Source organism: Oncorhynchus kisutch, linkage group LG13 (assembly GCF_002021735.2).
Source record: "Oncorhynchus kisutch isolate 150728-3 linkage group LG13, Okis_V2, whole genome shotgun sequence".
Classification (NCBI taxonomy): Eukaryota; Metazoa; Chordata; class Actinopteri; order Salmoniformes; family Salmonidae; genus Oncorhynchus; species Oncorhynchus kisutch.
This window is the reverse complement of record NC_034186.2, coordinates 31,686,488-31,705,282: the sequence shown is the minus strand read 5'-3', so window position 1 is coordinate 31,705,282 and position 18,795 is coordinate 31,686,488. Positions and strand designations below refer to the sequence as shown.

Here is an 18,795-nt window from a genome sequence, read left to right as displayed (position 1 = left end):
AATGCCAACTTCATGTTCATCTTCAGCACTACCCCAACATCAACATATGTGAAAATGGTGCATTTCTATGTTTTGTAGTAAAAATGGGGTGATGCTGTAGTTGAATTTCTTTTAAAATTTCCCTTTAACTAATCCTCAAGTCTCATATGAAGGACTGCAGAGCATTGAAATGACCTTGTCATATTGCACAGGGAAAGGTTTCCATTTCCGGTCCATTCTGCTGACTAAAGCTGCTGTGCTGGACTGCACCGGAGGACTTCTTATGTTCACATTAGTTGGCTTTTTATTAAACACCATCTATTATGTTTGGCAGGAGGCTCTGGATCGAGCTAGGAAGGGATATAAGGGCCCACCAGATTTGCTTACCCCCCCCCCCCCCCCCCCCCCCCCCCCCGCTCTCGGGCCCGGCTGCCCCCTCAGCCTCTAAACAAGCTGGGCCAGGAACTTCTCTGGACTCCTCGTCCAGCAGATGATTTACTGGGACGGCAGTACATACAAACATTCCCATCCTGACTTTGAAAACATTTCAACATTCTTTCCTCTCCTGCTGCTCACTCCGCAGGGAGCCTGAGTGAGAATGGATGTGCTGTCATAATACACTCGCAGAGGGAGAAGAGTTTCCTTTTGGTCCAGATAAGAATAGCTGTGGTGGCCTGTGGTTCATGTTTGTGGCTTGGGCAGGTTTTCTGGTTGAGGTCAGCCTGTCAGTGCTGCTGCTGCCCCAGGACAGGAGTTGGAAACAGCCTGGCTGGACTGAGGCTGAGGCTCCTGCCACATGGGGGTTCTAACTGGCCAGGAAACTAAAGGAGCCTATACAGTTGTGAACGTGTGATGTGGCCCTGCTGTGCTACATTATGTCAGTGCCCGTGTCATGTGGACAGTGTCTTCTATCTTCTCCCTTCCCCTATTCTCTCTTTCTGTCTCTCTAACCCTCTCTTCCTGTCTTCCCCTATTCTCTCTTTGTTTCTCCAACCCCCTCTCTTCCTGTCTTCCCCTATTCTCTCTTTGTTTCTCCAACCCTCTCTCTTCCTGTCTTTGCCTATTCTCTCTTTGTTTCTCCAACCCCCTCTCTTCCTGTCTTCGCCTATTCTCTCTTTGTTTCTCCAACCCTCTCTCTTCCTGTCTTCCCCTATTCTCTCTTTGTTTCTCCAACCCCCTCTCTTCCTGTCTTCGCCTATTCTCTCTTTGTTTCTCCAACCCTCTCTCTTCCTGTCTTCCCCTATTCTCTCTTTGTTTCTCCAACCCCCTCTCTTCCTGTCTTCGCCTATTCTCTCTTTGTTTCTCCAACCCTCTCTCTTCCTGTCTTCCCCTATTCTCTCTTTGTTTCTCCAACCCTCTCTTCTCTTTACAGAGCCCTGTCCTCCTTTCTCTCATCCCCCTTTTCTCTTTTCTCCATACACCACTGTCCTCTCTCTCACTTCCCCATTTCTCTCTCACTTCTCTGTCCACAGCACTGTCCCTCTCTCTCTCTCTCTCTCTCTCTCTCTCTCTCTCTCTCTCTCTAGCCCTATTTTCTCTCTCTCTCTCTCTCTCTCTCTCTCTCTCTCTCTCTCTAGCCCTATTTTCTCTCTTCTCTCTATAGAGCTCTGTCCCCTCTCTTAAGTGAAAAAGGATGTCAGGAAGTAAACTGGTTCCTGCCCCAGACCCAGCCGGCCTGCTGCTACAGATTAATTCATAGCGGATGTTTGGAGCCTCTATTTTACGGGTGGGGATCCTTAAAGGCAGCCAATGGCTTTAGTAGTACTATGAACTCACTGGGACCCTCTGCACTGTGTGCCATTAGTCATGTCAGCCATTTCTTTGTGTATCACCCAGCAGGCCGCGAGAGGAGGAGGATGTATTCACTCTGTCTTGTTCACAGTTCAAGGGGCACTTGGAAGGGGCAGGAAATAAGGTGGCTGTTAGGGGGTGGAGCTGTTCCTTGATTGTGCTTTGATACTGATAGGAAGACCAATATCTCAAAATGGAATAAACATATTTATCGTACAGAAGACCTCAAACTCAGTGGAGTTTCAAATGTTTACTCAGCGAAGATCCTGCTGAATACATACATTCAATACAGTGTCCACTTACACCCTGAGCTCCCACCCCCTCCCTTCCACAAAGATGTACTTTTCCATCACACAGGATTTGTCTGTGCTCCTCCGTGCATATCACAGGACTTTTTATCAGCCAGGAGAGGCCTTGAGATGTTGGGAGTGCACATTCCTGCAGCCCACTGCAGTCCGCTTCTCATACACACAGAGCTTGAACCTAACGCTATTCATACTAAGAGGATATAATGATGTATAGGTATTAAACAGTCATTTACGATCTGTCACCTCCGAGTCAATGTGTGTATTATTAAGTTCATGAGTCACCATGGCCCAACAGCAGCCACTTCAACATCCCCACATTGTTGTCACATCAATGTCCTCAACACTGGACCTGGGATCTGACTTCTTCCTTGAGGCATGGCAGGCCTTTCTATTTTCATCCTGTGTGTCCGGGCATTAGGAGTGATTAGATAGAACAGTGCTAACAAGCCAGGGTGTTGACAGGCTTGGAGGTGTTCGGTATTCCCTACAGTCATGCTGGCTGTACTCTCTGCTGACTGAGATAGATGAATTCTGACAGGTTAGCAGCCAGCTGTGGAGGTGCCCTTTCTACTTTTTGTGTGTGTTGCGCAAACAGTGGTCTTAGGCTACATCTCGGGCAGGGGACTTTGTCTCCCATAAGTTTGCTCTCTGACCACGCCTTGCCCTCTTGGCCAAACAAACGTTGTGCCACCTCAGCATTCTGAGTGGCTATTTCAGCCTGTTTTTCTAACCAGATATACCTGTATAGAAGTAGTTAGACCCGGGTTCAAAGATCTATACACACACACAATGACAAAGATGCACGAAAGCTTTGATAGCCTATATGCAGCATAATGGGTTGAGACAGTCACACACTGCGCTGACCATATCAACAGGGAGTCAGGGACCTAATGTGTGTCATCACAACAGTTTGGCTGTATGACAAGGAAAGTCCTAGACGGTCACATCCTTTCAAGTAGTAGGGGGATTCTCTGATCGCGTAGGCAGTCAAATCCTTTCAGCCCCATTATATTCCTCTGTCTCTGCCAGGTTCTGTGCCCGTGTGTGGTTCTCTGCAGGGCGGCCTCCCGATCCACTCCTCACAGCTCCTTCTGCCAGCCTTCATGTGATGCCTGCTAACTCAAAGGAAGCTGGGACAAGATGGCACATGTACCGCCAGGACAACATTATCATCAAGCCCGTATCATATACTGATGCACAGGAAATGAATAGACTAATCATTTGAATTGATTGTTTTTAAAGAAACAAACTGTGACCAGCTGTCTCGGGGCTTAACAGTGTGAACGTTTTAATCGCAGATGCACCTTATTATTTAGCTGTGGGACCTGTCATTTTTATTTGGGAGCATCAGTGTGCCTAGAAAAATTAAGGATTCTAGCTTTATTACCTCAAATATTTTTAATTGTCCTCCTAAATTTCTTTGTGCGCCTACATTTTGTCAACTTAGGCACACACATGCTCCTTGTAATTTTTTTTTTTTTTTTAAGTCAGTGTGGAGTCCTGTGTCTCTTACAAGATCAAGTATTCAAATTGTTTATCCGTATCTATTTGCATTAGTTTACAGGAAGAGCCGGTAGCGTAAACATCCTCCGTTTGTGTTTAAAATGCTAATATTGCTCTAATATTCTGATCTCCTTTGCTTCTTTGTAACTCCACAGGCCGCTATTGTTTGTGACAAAGGCCACCCTCACCCAGCCTTGCCTGCTTCCTCTTTCTGACTGGGTGCCACAGAAAAAGCCACTCGACTTGTGTGACAGGGTCGGGGTGTATTTTGCAGAAGGATCAGAGCAGACGATGAGGCAGATTGGGTTGCTATGAAACTTGACCAGGTTTTTTTTCGGGACTAAATATAGAGACATGTGGCATAGCTATGAAAGTGGTTTTTCCTGCCTTCTGTAGCAGGCCAACTCTAGAGTAATGAAATATCTGTGATATGAAAAACAACTCCATTCAGTCAGGCTCTGTTCAAACACAGCTATATGATCTCTGTGCGTCTGTAAGCAGCAGCCTGTCTCATGGTAACAGCCTAAACTCTACCACAATAGATGGCTTCAGGAAGATTGGCTATGTGTTGAAGTGGTCTGCTACTAATGGTGACAGGTAGTTGGGTTGACTGTTAATGATTTTAACCTTTAAAAAAGTCCAAATGAGCTCGTTAAGGAGCTAAGATTTCAAGCAGGATTTTGAACAGAAACGAATCTCGCCCTTCTCGTCAGCATGAATCCCATGTGTGCAGTCAACCTTTCTACCCGTTCTTGATTATGGCGATGCTATTTATCAAACTGCCTCTAGTCTTAAACCCCTGGATGCCGTTTCTCATTGCGCCCTTCCTTTTATCACAGGAGACCGTTGTATTAGTCATCACTGTATTCTGAACCAATGGGTTGTCTGGGCCTCTCTTAAAGTCTCTAGATCACATCATTATGCTCTTTTTGTTTACAAAGCCCTGCTCCACAAGCTTCACACTTACCCAACTTCACTGTTTAAGATTTCAAATGACAAGTTATCAAACCTGTTCACAGGGTTGGTTAACTCTAGTGTTTGGAATAAACTCCAAAAGACGTTTCGATTGGCTGCTTTGGTGTCCCTCGGGCAATTCAGACAGCTGACAGAGGATTTTATAATGAAGAATGTGTTTGTTTTGTATTTTTAATGTCTATATTGTGTATATTTGTTTATCTATACTATCCTATTGATGTTTTTGTATTGTGCATGGCAAATTTTCAAGTCTTTAGTCTCAATATTGCTTCCCTGTTGAAATAAGGTAAATAATAAAATAATGAAGAGGTCTCTCTGAGCCTTGATTCAGGTTTCTCCCAAAGTAGATGTGTTTGTCTGTGGTGTGTCCTGTCCTGTGAAAGGTAGCTTCCAGCTGTCAACATGCTGATGAGGGAGGAGGAGGGAACAGCATTCCCAAGCTCGCTATTAGAACAGGAAATGGGATGCCCAGGGCACACAACATGGGGGTCACAAGGCCACTCAATGGAAAGATTGTAGTTTTACTGTCTAGAGGTGGAAAAGACCAGTACTGTTGAGCTTGTGTGTGTCTGCCTGCTGGTGAGCACGTATGTGTATTGAATGTAGATGTACACACTCCTTCCTTGTCCTATGGGTTTGTGTGTAGTGTGTTGTTGTAGTGGATTCTTCAGGGAGCCTGGCTACAGTGCTGGGTCCACCCTGTCAGATGTCATTCCCTGGCCCAGGAGCAGTGATGAGCTCACCAGCTCAGGCCCAGATGGTGTCAGGCAGACCAGGGTCAGCCCTGTACTTAGACTGCTGTTCTCCAGCCAACAGCCAAACAAGGCAAGAGAGAATCACATAAACAGGAAAATTAGATGTCTGCTTAAAATCGGAACATTTGCTCTCTTTCTGAAAAATAGTAATTGTAGCCTAGATTTTTCCTTATTTGTCTGACTTGAGGCAGGCAATGTACAACTGTGAGTTCTTACTCTTATCATTCAATTTCATTGGCTATTTTTATAAGGCAGACTTTTCACAACATGTATTCAACTTTTTGAAGCACTCCCTATGATTGTGGCTTGCAATAAACAAGTGACTGAGATAAAGGTTTTACACAGACGTCTGTATGAAAGTAAAGATGTATTGTCTTTATTTACAGAATCCACAAATGGAGCTAGAGAGTAAAACCCCTCCCCTTTCCCACAGAAATATATGCTAGCTGATGACTTTGGGAGCTGCTTCCTCTCTCCATATATAGAATAATATCCGGCTGAGTCTCTCCAGGGCTCTGTCATGTTAAAGGAATTAGTATTAGTGCCTAAGAAGTAACTATTGTGGTGTGTAGCCAGGTCACTTCAATTATTGGCCAAATAAAGTTAATGGCACATCTGTCTTGCACATTGGCGCTTGACCAGAGTGCTACTGGATGAATACCAGTCTCACATGCTGGCCGGTGCTCTGATGAGACAACAGGGGCCTAGTTTATGTCCCCCCAGCCCCCTCTTCATGAGGGTAAGTTGGTAATTCACCACAGTATGTCTTTTGTTTCTGGGCTGGGCTATGAAAATATATGAACTAGCCATGGCACTACTAGTATGACAAGAAGCTGTTGTTCTTGCCCCACGTGGAGCCCTTGGTGGTAGTAGGACTCATAAGGGCTGTGGCTTGGTTCAAATTTCACTGACCCCCAATGACTCACTAAAGACATTGGCCACTTCCTCTCCATCAATGTTGTTTTTCTGCATGCTAAACATTTAGCCTCTGTGGCATGGAGTGCAGCACAATGTTCCTGACTTGTCAGATTGTGTATATTCCACTTAAGTCGTTGCAGAAACACAGGGTCATGCACAAAGTAGCCATTGTGTTTCTATCAGACTTAACTCGTCCTTTTGTCCCAAATGACCCATGAATTAACTCACATTTATCCAGGTCTATTCATTGCTTATCAAAATCCAGGCAAATATGAAATAATATACAACTCTCATGCTTCTGAATTGTATACATACAGTAGGCATAATCTGGAAAGCAGATGATGATGATGATGATGATGGGCCTTGTGTTCTCCGGGCGCTGATGACGTGGGTGTCGATTTTAAGGCAGCCCCCCGCACCTCTCTGATTCCAATGTGGAAGACACCTTTCAGTTGAATGCATTCAGTTTTACAACTGACTAGGTATCCCCCTTTCCCTTTTTCTTGTCTCACGATTCGCTACATCTCAAACTACTTGAACTGCTTAATAGGCCCAGTTCTCAAGCAGTTGAATGCAAACTCTGATGTTCCTGAAGACTCCTGAGAGGCAGTAAATCTGAGTCCACCAGACCTGGACAGGCCAGACTCTTCTAATGTCTGCCACATCAATTCCACTACGCTACAGCCCCAGGAGAAGCCATGAGAGATCACCATGGCACAGACACACACTCAGAGTGGACAGGCAGCGGTGTAGGCCGACGCCTCCTCAGAGACTGGAGTAGAGGGGGGTAAAGTACCGTCTCTCACTCTACATGTGATCGATGTGACTGCCTGACTGCCATCCGGCTGGAACTCGTGATCCTTTCTGTCATAAAGGAGACAGTGAGTCTTCCCTCCCAGGCTGAGTACATGGGGCTGTTGCCTGCAGCACCAGTGGGAAACGCCTGGTCAGGCCAGCCAGGACCATAGAGTCATTGTGTAGTGTTAGTCCCTGGGCCCTACAGCCTCTTCCTGTCCCAAGTCCTCCTACGCATGATCACATTCTCATTCATCTCCAGGGTCTAGTTTGATCAACAGCCCACTGACTCTCCATCCAAAGAACAGAGTCCTCTCCTGCTCTCTAGCACCTTCCGGATGGTTCATGTATCACAAAGGCAGACTCATTCAAGCTACAAGGCCCACAGGGAACTGCTTCTAAAATGCTTTAGAAAATAAATTGCCATGGTGGAAGCCAGGGAGCCAACAGTGCAGGACTTTAAGACAATGCAGTACGACATAGACATGACGTCTCTATTATAAGGTGACGGGACTGTCCCTGATTTCCAGGGACCGTTGCCGACCAGCCCTCAGAAAGAAAAAAGCAACAGAAGTTAAATTTAAGGCTGATATTTTAGTCATCAAAAGTTATATTGAGTTTGATTTGTATGTAAGAATGTTCTCACCCTGTATTAAGATGGTTTAGACCTGGTTTAGACCTGGTTTAGACCTGGTTTAGACCTGGTTTAGACCTGGTTTAGACCTTTTGAGTGTCTGATCAGTGATGGATATGAACCACCGCATGAAAAGCCATTCCATTACAATAACCTAAACTTGGGTGGTTCAAAAATGACTAGATGGGAAATCCATGTATGCATTATAATTAATACAAGTATTTGAAAGGACAATATCGGGGGTACTTAAATTTAGTTCCATGCCCCCCACACTACCAAAAAACACCCAGATTTTAATTTTCCCTAATCTGTTGACCTTACTCTATCACATGTTGAAAGTGTGAGTTTTACTTAACACTCTCCCTCTCCCTCATCCCCTGCTGTGCACAGCCCATGTGATCCAGTCAGTTCCCGTCTCTGCATGGGAATGGGATTACCAGCTACATGGTGCTGCAGCCTCTGCCTGTCTGTCTTCACTCTACACGGTCAGCCTCCAGGACTACTGTAACTTATCCTGCCTGTCTGTCCACAGAACAACCAGGGATTGGCTAACCAGAGTCATAAATGTTGCAGGCTGCCCGGCAACTTAATACAAGGCGTGTTTTTTCACCCCCCTGCCACTCCCTTTCTCTCTTCTCTATTTTTTCAGCACATCAAAAGGTCTGGCTGGTAGAGATTGGATTAGGACAGGGGTTTGGGTCTGTCTGAGTTGTAGAGTGGGGCTGGGGATCAAAGGGGAACACTAGTCCCTGGGCCCCTGGGGGCTTCATTAGAACAGCAGGTCTGAGAGATTTTAGAGGTGGCAGGGAGGATGTGGTTTACTAGCTTCGTAGCTAGCCAGCTCTTATAGTACAGTGTATCATGTATTTATTTTTTTACCCTACCCCTCTCACAGGGACATTTTTTTAACAGTTTTTCTGCTGGAAAAGGAGGGGGGGGGGCTCACTGTATATTAATGCCAATGCAGGTTAAAGCTCTTTTTCCTAAATAACACAAGCTGGTTTGAGAATCTTAGCCAGTGTCCCATTGTGAATGTATGGACACATTTTATCAGGGTTCTACTAGAAGAAATGAGCTGTTACATTATTCTGCGTACCCCCCCAAAGCTGCCTTGATTTATCTTGTATTCTCCATGCATTATTCATGAAATAAAGATGGGGGGCTGCATAGTTTCACCTCCTCCCTCTTTTCAACCCAGATCTCCTCTTATCTGGGTGTTGTTAAAGCCAATGTTTACACTCTACACACACACGCACTCACTCACACTCTATACACACACACACACGCACTCACTCACACTCTATACACACACACACACACACACACACACACACACACACACACACACATACACTCATGTGCACGCACAGTCACACCACACCTCACCCTCACACAGTGCAGGCAGGGCCTGGAGGCCCTCCAGAGTGATGCCAGTGTTTTAGACACTGTGACATTTCCCACCCTGCCCCACTCTGAAGCCCGCTCTCCCAGGAACTGTCTGCCTTCTTTTGACACTGACCCCGAATGCCAGGGTGTAATGAGGGTATTGTCCCTGCAGCCATGTGTATGCAAATAAAACCCCTCCATTATATTTATGGTATGCACATTTATTGTATGCACATTTCTAGTGCTAGGAGTATTATACCATGTAGGCTAGGTGCTAATAGCTACTCTCATAATACAGCTCCTAGAGAGACCTTGGGAGTCCCTGATGTTATTGTTCCAGCAATGACATCACATCCTGACATTATTCTTCGTAAGGATGTTTTCCTCTGGCCCAGGGGGATGCCTTTCCAGATATCGTTGTGGCTTCTGGTTTGGGGTGCCCACGTATATGATCCCTTTTGTTTTATTCAGAGAAAGTTGGATTATTGTTTCTTATGGTCAGTAAAGTCATTGCTGGAGTGTTCTTATGGGGCTACTGAATTTCATCAAATCATAATGTTTGCTGAGTATCTTTAAATATGAGAGGAAATGAAATGTAAGACAGGCTATGCACAAGAGAAATTAAACTAGACTGTGTTTCCCTTCCACTGCCCCTGTGCTAACTGGGCTCAGTGTCTCCCACTCTGGGGACACAAGGGATCTTCTCTAGAGGGAAAAATACTTTTGTATGTAAATGGGAAGATCGTTTCCAAGCTACACAAATTATATTGAAACCCAACCTTCAGACCTACACAAAAACAACGGATTCTGTTTGAGGTATACAGCGAGTGAAAGGGAGACCAGGTAGGCTAAAGGGCTCAGCAGTGGTCTCAAGCTGCCCTGTGTGTGTCTGACATCATCCACAGACAGTGGAAAGAGTAACCTTGGAGAATGAAATGGAGAAACACTCAAAAGAGAAACCTGATCTGCTGAACTGGCCTCTTGGGAATCTCTACCCAAATCTCTAGCCATAAAGACGTTTTCCCCCTCTTTCAAAATACAGAGGCTATTCCCCTGTCAGTCAGTCCAGCTGCTGAGAGTGAGAGACTTGGCTTGAAGGCACTTCCAGGCACATCCAACGGTCTGTTGGGCTGTACTCTGGCCTACATATTACTGTTCCTCAGGCTTTTCCATAGAGGGATCCCAGTTATGACAGACTGCTGTGTGAAGGTCTGGTTACTGAAAGGTGAGCTCTGAAGCCCTTCTAACTGGCTCGTATTGCACTGCACTGTGACTCTTTGTGCTGTATTGTACTGTGCTACTGTGTGCTGTGCCGTCTGTCATGGCTGTGGCGAGCCAGAGAGGAGGAGCAGGCCGAGGCTGGGATGAGGAGCTCATGGAGTTACTTATTCATGAGTATTGAGCGATGGAGGAAATCTGACGTAAGGCAGATGGGACAGAAAGACACCGATACAGACTTGAACATCTGCTCCTGCCCACAAGGAAACATGCTGGGGCATGGGGGTTCATTCCATCCTCGGCAGTGGAATGAAAGAAACTGATGCCGACCCTTGATGCTCCAGATCCTATCATCCGTATCCCAGAGATTGGATGTCGAGGCCTACTTTGGGTTGTAGACTGTAGGAGGCGGTAAACATAACACAGATCTTTTGTTGTACCCTCATCGGCACGCAGAGCTTTGCATGGTTATAGAGCCACTCACCTCTGATTAGAGCCTTACTAGAGCCTCAGAATATCTCTGTTCTGCAGAATTCCTCTCCTATCAAGCACCATTTGTCAGCTATGCAGTTGGTAGTTGAGTTAATCAGTATTAGTATTCTGCACTTCGATGGCAACAGTAACCTGTATCATCACAACACTCAAAAGTGAGGAACAACAATATATAGCAGTTCATGGCCAAGAGAACGCTATCACTTTGAGATTAAACAGCGAGCGCATAATGAAATCGCAGGCTGTCCTCTGAGGATAAGAGGCTCCACTCCCAGGCCCACTGATGAGCTGAAACTGCCTTGTGTTATTGAAAACACCCATTAGGCCTCCTCATGCAGCTCCGCAAGGAGAACCATGTGAGAATGAGCCAGTGTTAGTAAAAACATCAGTCGTCGTCATGGCTAGTCTCAGAAGAGAACCAGCACCAAGGAATGAAGTTAAATTCACAGGGAGTCGTACATGGAGTTTGCAATGTGAAACAGGCCCTGCTGTAACAACACATCTTTTCATTTTATGGACCCCCCTCCTCACTGGGTCTGATTCAGTGCTATTGCATGGTTCTTACCCGTAGTCACTGTGGGTTGCTGCGCTCAGTCCATTTAGGTGTTGTGGTTTTCCTCCCATTTCCTCCTCATCCTTCCCTTCACACTGTAAATACCTTGCCTCTCATGTTGCTGTCTTGGCACAAACCATGTGGTGGTTGTCTGCCTGATTTTGTATTTTTTATTTTTAGACTGGTGGGTGTCTCATGTGTTTCTGCTGCGTGTCTGTATGACAGATGTCGGACACACACCAACTAACTCGGTCTCCTATAGTTTTATGAATTCTTCAGTATTTATTTCCATTTGGAGGGATGGGATCATAATAATCCAAAAGAACGATCTAAACCACCTGTTTGGGTTAGGATGGTATCAGAGGGTGAGGACCAGTTGGTTTTCCTGCTGACGGTGATGGAAGAAGGGACACCCCGCCTGACCCGGCTTTATTCCTGCCGTTTACATGTCAACAATCATTAACTCAACTGAAGGAGTTGGTTTACTGTGTGGGAAGACCCAAAGACGGACCGTAAAGCAGAAGTGAGAAGCATCGGTTCTTATCTTTATTGGAGGCATAAGGGCTCTCTCTCTTCTCTTTCTCTCTTCTCTTTCTCTCTGTTCTCCACCCCCGCTAGACTTTCACGAGTGTGGGGACCCTGACATGTGCTGAACATTGAAGCTGGAGGGGCCTGAAATGTTCATGGAAATGCAGAAGCTGCTGAGTCATTCCACAAGGAAGCCATTTTATTGGAGGAGAAATGATTTCCATGCCGACGGCTGAGTCCACTAAGCTGAGAGACAGACAGAGCTTTAATCAGACGAGCAGCTAGGGCTCAGGCAGACCTGGTCACAGTCAGTCTGTTCTTTCTTCTCTCTCTATCACTCACTCTCTCTCTGTGTGTCTTGGTGTAAAACAGTTGTGTATATGTGCTCTCTTGCGTATCTCATTTGGCACGCAATCGCAGGGATATACTTCTGGAAGGTTGTCGATTCAGTATCCGTTGTAGATCTTATTATTAGCCCATGATCTGTGCACACATTTTCTGAGAATGGGTTTCATGTATGGTATAACAGGCCTGTGGAATTGACTAGCTCGCTCTCTTTCTCTCTCCTCCCTCCCTCCCTCCCTGTATGCGTATGGACTGAGTCTGTGTGAAGCGCCAGTGAGGAGGGGTCCATGGGGACGGCCTGGGTATTGTTCTCTCGCAGAGGAAGTGTGTTGGCTGGAGTCCACCAGTCAGTCCCTCTGGGTCTGTCTACATCCTAAGCCAAGCCTAAACACTGCCTCGCTCCCAGGCAGGGCACAAGCCATGGGAGAGAAGAGACTTCACTTCCCCCCTTGCTCTACTTTTCACCTTCTCTCTCCCTTTCTCCCTCTCCTCCAGTACAGCTCAGACAGGGAGAGAGGAGCAGACGGGGGGGGGGGAGAGAGGAGCAGACGGGGGGGGAGAGAGGAGCAGACGGGGGGGGAGAGAGGAGCAGACGGGGGGGGAGAGAGGAGCAGACGGGGGGGGAGAGAGGAGCAGACGGGGGGGGGAGAGAGGAGCAGACGGGGGGGGGAGAGAGGAGCAGACGGGGGGGGGGAGAGAGGAGCAGACGGGGGGGGAGAGAGGAGCAGACGGGGGGGGAGAGAGGAGCAGACGGGGGGGGAGAGGAGCAGACGGGGGGGGGGGAGAGAGGAGCAGACGGGGGGGGGGGAGAGAGGAGCAGACGGGGGGGGGGGGAGAGAGGAGCAGACGGGGGGGGGGGAGAGAGGAGCAGACGGGGGGGGGAGAGGAGCAGACGGGGGGGGGAGAGAGGAGCAGACGGGGGGGGGAGAGAGGAGCAGACGGGGGGGGGAGAGAGGAGCAGACGGGGGGGGAGAGAGGAGCAGACGGAGGGGGAGAGAGGAGCAGACGGGGGGGGGGGGGGAGAGAGGAGCAGACGGAGGGGGGGGGGGGGGGAGAGAGGAGCAGACGGAGGGGGGGGGGAGAGAGGAGCAGACGGAGGGGGGGGGGGGAGAGGAGCAGACGGGGGGGGGGGGAGAGGAGCAGACGGGAGGGGGGGGAGAGGAGCAGACGGGAGGGGGGGGGGAGAGAGGAGCAGACGGGAGGGGGGGGGGAGAGAGGAGCAGACGGGAGGGGGGGGAGAGAGGAGCAGACGGAGGGGGGGGAGGGGAGCAGACGGAGGGGGGGGGGGGGAGAGAGGAGCAGACGGGAGGGGGGGGGGAGAGAGGAGCAGACGGTAGGGGGGGGGGGGGGAGAGGAGCAGACGGTAGGGGGGGGGGGGGAGAGAGGAGCAGACGGGAGGGGGGGGAGAGGAGGGGAGGGGAGGGGGGGAGAGGAGCAGACTGGGTGGAACTGGAATCCATCCCCCTCTCTCTTTCCCTCTGTATCCCAGAACACAGCATGGGAGAATGACTCACCTCATCAGGCTCAGGGCTGGACTCTGTATAGTTCTGTGCTGGTGGTGATCCTGACAGTTTCTATCTATTTTGAGCCTGCAGACAGTCTCTGAAGTAGGAAGGTAAGCGTGACCTCTGAGCAACTCCCCCTTAGGTGAAATCATCTGAGTCTGACTGACTTTGGTATAGCCCAGCTCCACTGTTCCCTCCCAGACTTAGCTGGACTGTACAATCTGTTTCTCTTCACCTTAGTTGGACTTAATCTGACACTTGGCCTTTTGGCCTGAATGTCAGGGCTGAAGTATGGAAAATGTAGTCTCTCTGGCTGGTGGTGCCAGCTGTGCCAGACTGTCGTAGAGCCAAGCTGGCTTCAGAGGGAGAGAGTCCAGTGGCACAGAATGATCTAATCATCACTATCCTGTCTCTGTCGGTCAGCAGCAGCTCAGACATCAAAGCGGAGAGGAGGAGACCAGTGGTGTGAATGAAATTGAGTCAGTATCAGTCAGAATAGGGAACAGGAATGTCAATGGTCATAAATGAGATCACACCATTTTTAATCCATCCTCTAAGCCTCCTCTATAGACTCAGACTGGCTACTGATATCATGTAGGTTAGATGTTGACTTGTTCCAAGTAAGCCTTCAATTAATGGGGATCGCCTCCGCTGTGTGGCTGTGCAGAATGTGCACAGTGCCTACTGCATAGGCTAACAGTGAAGAGAGTAACATGAGGGCAGGCAGCTGAAAGTATGTGCTGTCAGCTGTATTGACTCTTGTGTGTTTTAAACATTTCCCTCTCAGCCCAGGGCTGTTAAACGGGATCTCTTGGAAAGATACAACATTGACCTTCTCTGGATATTTAAATCAGGCTATCATCCATCCAAAATATACAGTAAGGCCTGTTCTGCCTTTACTCTATAGGCAAGTAGGGCAGGAATTTCCAGGGACCTGACGATACGATGTTATCACATTACTTTGGTACCGATTTATATGTTGCGATTTGATGTTCCAAAGCTTCCAAGCTATGAAGGAAAAATACTGGTGTTTTGTTGCATGTACAGTCTGCACCGTGTCTGCACCGTGTCTGCACCGTGTCTGCACCGTGTCTGCACCGTGTCTGCACCGTGTCTGCACCGTGTCTGCACCGTGTCTGCACCGTGTCTGCACCGTGTCTGCACCGTGTCTGCACCGTGTCTGCACCGTGTCTGCACCGTGTCTGCACCGTGTCTGCACCGGTCTGCACCGTGTCTGCACCGTGTCTGCACCGTGTCTGCACCGTGTCTGCACCGTGTCTGCACCGTGTCTGCACCGTGTCTGCACCGTGTCTGCACCGTGTCTGCACCGTGTCTGCACCGTGTCTGCACCGTGTCTGTGTAGCTTTCCTTACAGTTGATGAAATAAAGCCTGACACTCAGCGATAAAGTAGTGACTTAACATATGTTTGTTATCCCATGTAATATGACTGGTTCTCATTCATGGATCATTTAATTCAGTCTGTCATGTGCATGTCACTAAGAGCTCACACTGTCGGTCAGTCTCCCTGCAACCCTAACCTCCCTCTTCTCCCTCTTCTCTCCATCTCTTTCTCAGGACCAGTTTGAAAACCTTGACAAGCATACTCAATGGGGGATTGACTTCCTAGAGAGGTATTCAAAGTTTGTCAAGGAAAGGCTGGAGATCGAACAGACATATGCAAAACAGTTGAGGTAAAACCCCTATTCAAACTCCCTGGCCCACTGGTTTTAATCTTTCAATTCCATGGAACTGTTTTGAGGTGTGTTGCGTACACTGAATAATAAATTGATGAGTACGCCTATTCTGTGTTATACATGCATATTAGACATTAGTAGTTCTGTATATTAACCTTCATGTTATATCAAAGATAATGAAACATCATCATGAAATGATGTGATTGGATCTGTTTTAATGAATATCTGAGAACATCAGTACGACCACTCTGTCTGAACAATAGGCGCAACTCACCCAATCAGACATGCTTGTGCTGCCATTAATTGATTTTGGTAGGCCACAAATCAATATAATAGGATTAGCCACAGAACAAATGGATTTCTAGGAGGTGGCTCCTGGACAGTCTCTAGACAGTAGAGGAGTAGGTCTACAGATCTATATGCAATTCGATTACTCAACTCTGTATCCTGCCTGACATCCATGTGTAATCTTTTGGAGCAAATCTACAAATGAGCAAAACCAAGGACTTCTAAAACGACGACGATTCTACCAGTTCTTGGATCAGAGTGAGACCACTGGTTTAACAAAATGTAAGCTGGGAATAGGCAGATGTAGGCTCTGGTTAGTAAACCATAGGTGACCACTCACTGAACCTGCCCACACACACACACACACACACATGGCTCATGATGTCACCATGGCATGCTGTGGTTAAACTTCATGCCTCTGTTTCCTGCTTAATCGTCCCCTCTACTCTGAGCTACTGCCACGACTGAGAGAGTATGACTCTGTCTCCTTCCCTCTCACGTGGTCACTTTTATTAGGCTGGTTTGTTTTCCAGAAGAAAAGCCATTTGGAAAAAAGGTGTCAATGCTGACACATTTAGTTTCATGTATGTTCTACTTGTGAGTAACTGGTACCACATCCCATATCAGATGCCATAAACGCTAACATTCTATCCCACATTAAAAGGCATCCTGCCGTGACTATCTCTGTTAGTAAGGTTTAGAAACTACAACGTCTCAGCAGTGTGCTGTCCCAATGTGCTGTCAATGCACAAGGGAATTGAATATTATCCATAGTATTTCCCAGCATCCGTGCTACACCATCTGGCTGTGTGTTGGTGTGTTCCTCCTCATTCCCCTGAAGCTATGTCATCACTGCTGCCTGGCATGTGGGACGGTAATGTAGAGGGGCTCCTGCTGTGGCCTCTGCAACCCCCTGGAGGCTTTACCACCCCCCCACCCCCCACATCGCTTTGAGGTGTTGCCTAGATACAACACTGCCGCTGACCAAGTCTCCTTAGCATGTCATGAGCCACCTACTGTAGTCGCTCAGTAAGACGAGCACCAGGACCCCCAGACATCAGAAACTAGACCCCTGCTTCGCTGAAGTATGATTTTATTGAAGAAGGAAATCCCCTAGGGCACTGTTTTAAGAGTTTTGGTTTGGTTCAGATTATTTTGACTTGAAATCATATTGTTTTGGAAGATGTTCGAAAGATGTTTTTCGTGTGTGTGAATGATGACCAACCTATTAAACTGGGTATGTTTAGTCACGGCTCACAACGAGAGGTTTGCACACGAAGCACGTGTAACCCAGTGAATAATTTAACCAGCTATGAATTATGGGCTGAAAACGAGGAGCTCCTGATTTCTCCGTTATGCATTCTTTAAACATGTACATTGCACGCTGATAGGCTACACACGGTGAGTGGAACGAGTCTTTTCTACTCGTTATCGCCCTACCATTTCTGTTGGGGAATTTCTCCCGGACTCCCTGGACAGTCACTCTGTTCAGGTACAGTGCCTAGTGAAAGTCTACACAGCCCTTGCACAGTCTTCACATTTTGCTGCCTTAAAATGAAATACAAAAGGCAAATTATTTATTTATATTTTTTGATCAATGTTGTTCATCTTATTAAAAACGATTCACAGCTCTAATGGCTGCAAAAAGTGCTTCCACCAAGTATTACCTCTGGGGTGTGAAGACAGATACACAATGAAGACATTTTGTTTTTTATTTTGTATTAATTTGCAACATTTTCTATCTTTTCTTCCACTTTGAAAATGGGGAGTAGATCGGTAGGAAAAATAATCACATTTATTTCTGGGGAACAATTTAAGTTCCTCTCTGATAGTTTTTGATTGTTTTAATTGAAAACAAACAGCAATTTTTCAAGCAGGACTGTCTGGGAGTGTTCTGAGTGGGGAAGGGAAAACAGAAAATGAGCTCTTATTGGCAGAGAGGTTTGGAACACTTTCTTATTGATTTGTTAATTTACTGCATGGTGATGTCACCATGGAAGACAAACTCCATCCACCAAAACAGGCTGACATTTCAGGTGATCTTCTCAAACTGCTCTTACACTAAAAGGGCACTATCATAATTTTCACATTATTATTCCAACCTCCTTTTTATGGTAGCAAAATGTGCAAGGGGTGTGTAGACTTTTACTAGCGACTGTATTGTTCTGTGTAATTCATGGAAAGGCACCAGACCAGGCTGATATTTCTCAGTCTATGTGTGGGGAGCTACTCCCCTGGTCCCCTGCTCCCCAGGACAGGGGAAACAGAGTGCTGGTTCAGTGGAGACGGGGAGGGGGACAGACGCGTCTGAAAACCTCTCTGGATTCCTCCTCCATTCATCCCTGAAGAGCGATTGGAGCCAGAGCGTTGCATGTACTGCATGCCTGAAGAGCACCACAGCATAACACTACTACAGGAGCATCTCTCCAGAGGGACTACTTTATCAAAGAGAACCATTTCTTTGTGTTGCTCCTCCTGCGTTTGCAGGAATATCACAATGTGCCAGTTTAGCTGTGTGTGTCTGACCTACTTTATCTAGTTTCTCTGTCTCAGTGGAGAATCTGACTGACGGAAATTAACTGGGCTATCTAATCTCGGTCTCTGAATGGCTGTCTCCTCTCACCTCACAGGAACCTGGTGAAGAAGTACTGTCCCAAACGCTCCAAAGACGATGAACCTAGGTGAGTAGAGTAGACCCAGTTTCATTAAATAGTTAACCTGTGAGTGGTATCAGCTTTACACCACACACAGGGCCTTCCCACTAGCCTTGTCACCAACAAACACGGGCTGCCATGACAACCCAGCACTTTTAAACATTTAATTGCTTCCATAGAATTGAGTAAGAGAGTTAGGGAGAGTCCTACAGCTGTGTAGGATATCTGGCTCTGAGGTACGGTCACAGTGCTTGGCCACTCCACGGTGACATTATTGGCTGCTAATGAACAGGAATGATCTCAAAGGAGAGGGCTGGGAGAGGGGGAGAGAGACGCACAGAGAGAGAGCTCTGTCAGACTCTGGGTATGTACATAGTCAAGGCTTTAAGGTACACCTATAGCTCATCGCTTGGCAGTAGTACTGTAGACTACTTCATCATTGACCTCAACCCAGAGTCTCTTAGAGCGTTCAG

General features: G+C 47.2%; 1 protein-coding gene across 4 annotated transcripts in view; it reads left to right on the top strand.

Annotated features, from left to right (window-relative positions):
• The window catches only part of LOC109902609 (formin-binding protein 1-like), a 44,768-nt gene that overhangs the window by 7,885 nt on the left and 18,088 nt on the right, over window positions 1-18,795 (top strand). For all 4 annotated transcript variants that reach the window (XM_031786014.1, XM_031786015.1, XM_031786017.1 and 1 more), the window contains exons 2-3: window positions 15,262-15,377; window positions 18,299-18,349. In XM_031786014.1, the coding sequence (XP_031641874.1) occupies window positions 15,262-15,377; window positions 18,299-18,349 (167 nt within the window). The remainder of the gene's footprint in view (window positions 1-15,261; window positions 15,378-18,298; window positions 18,350-18,795) is intronic.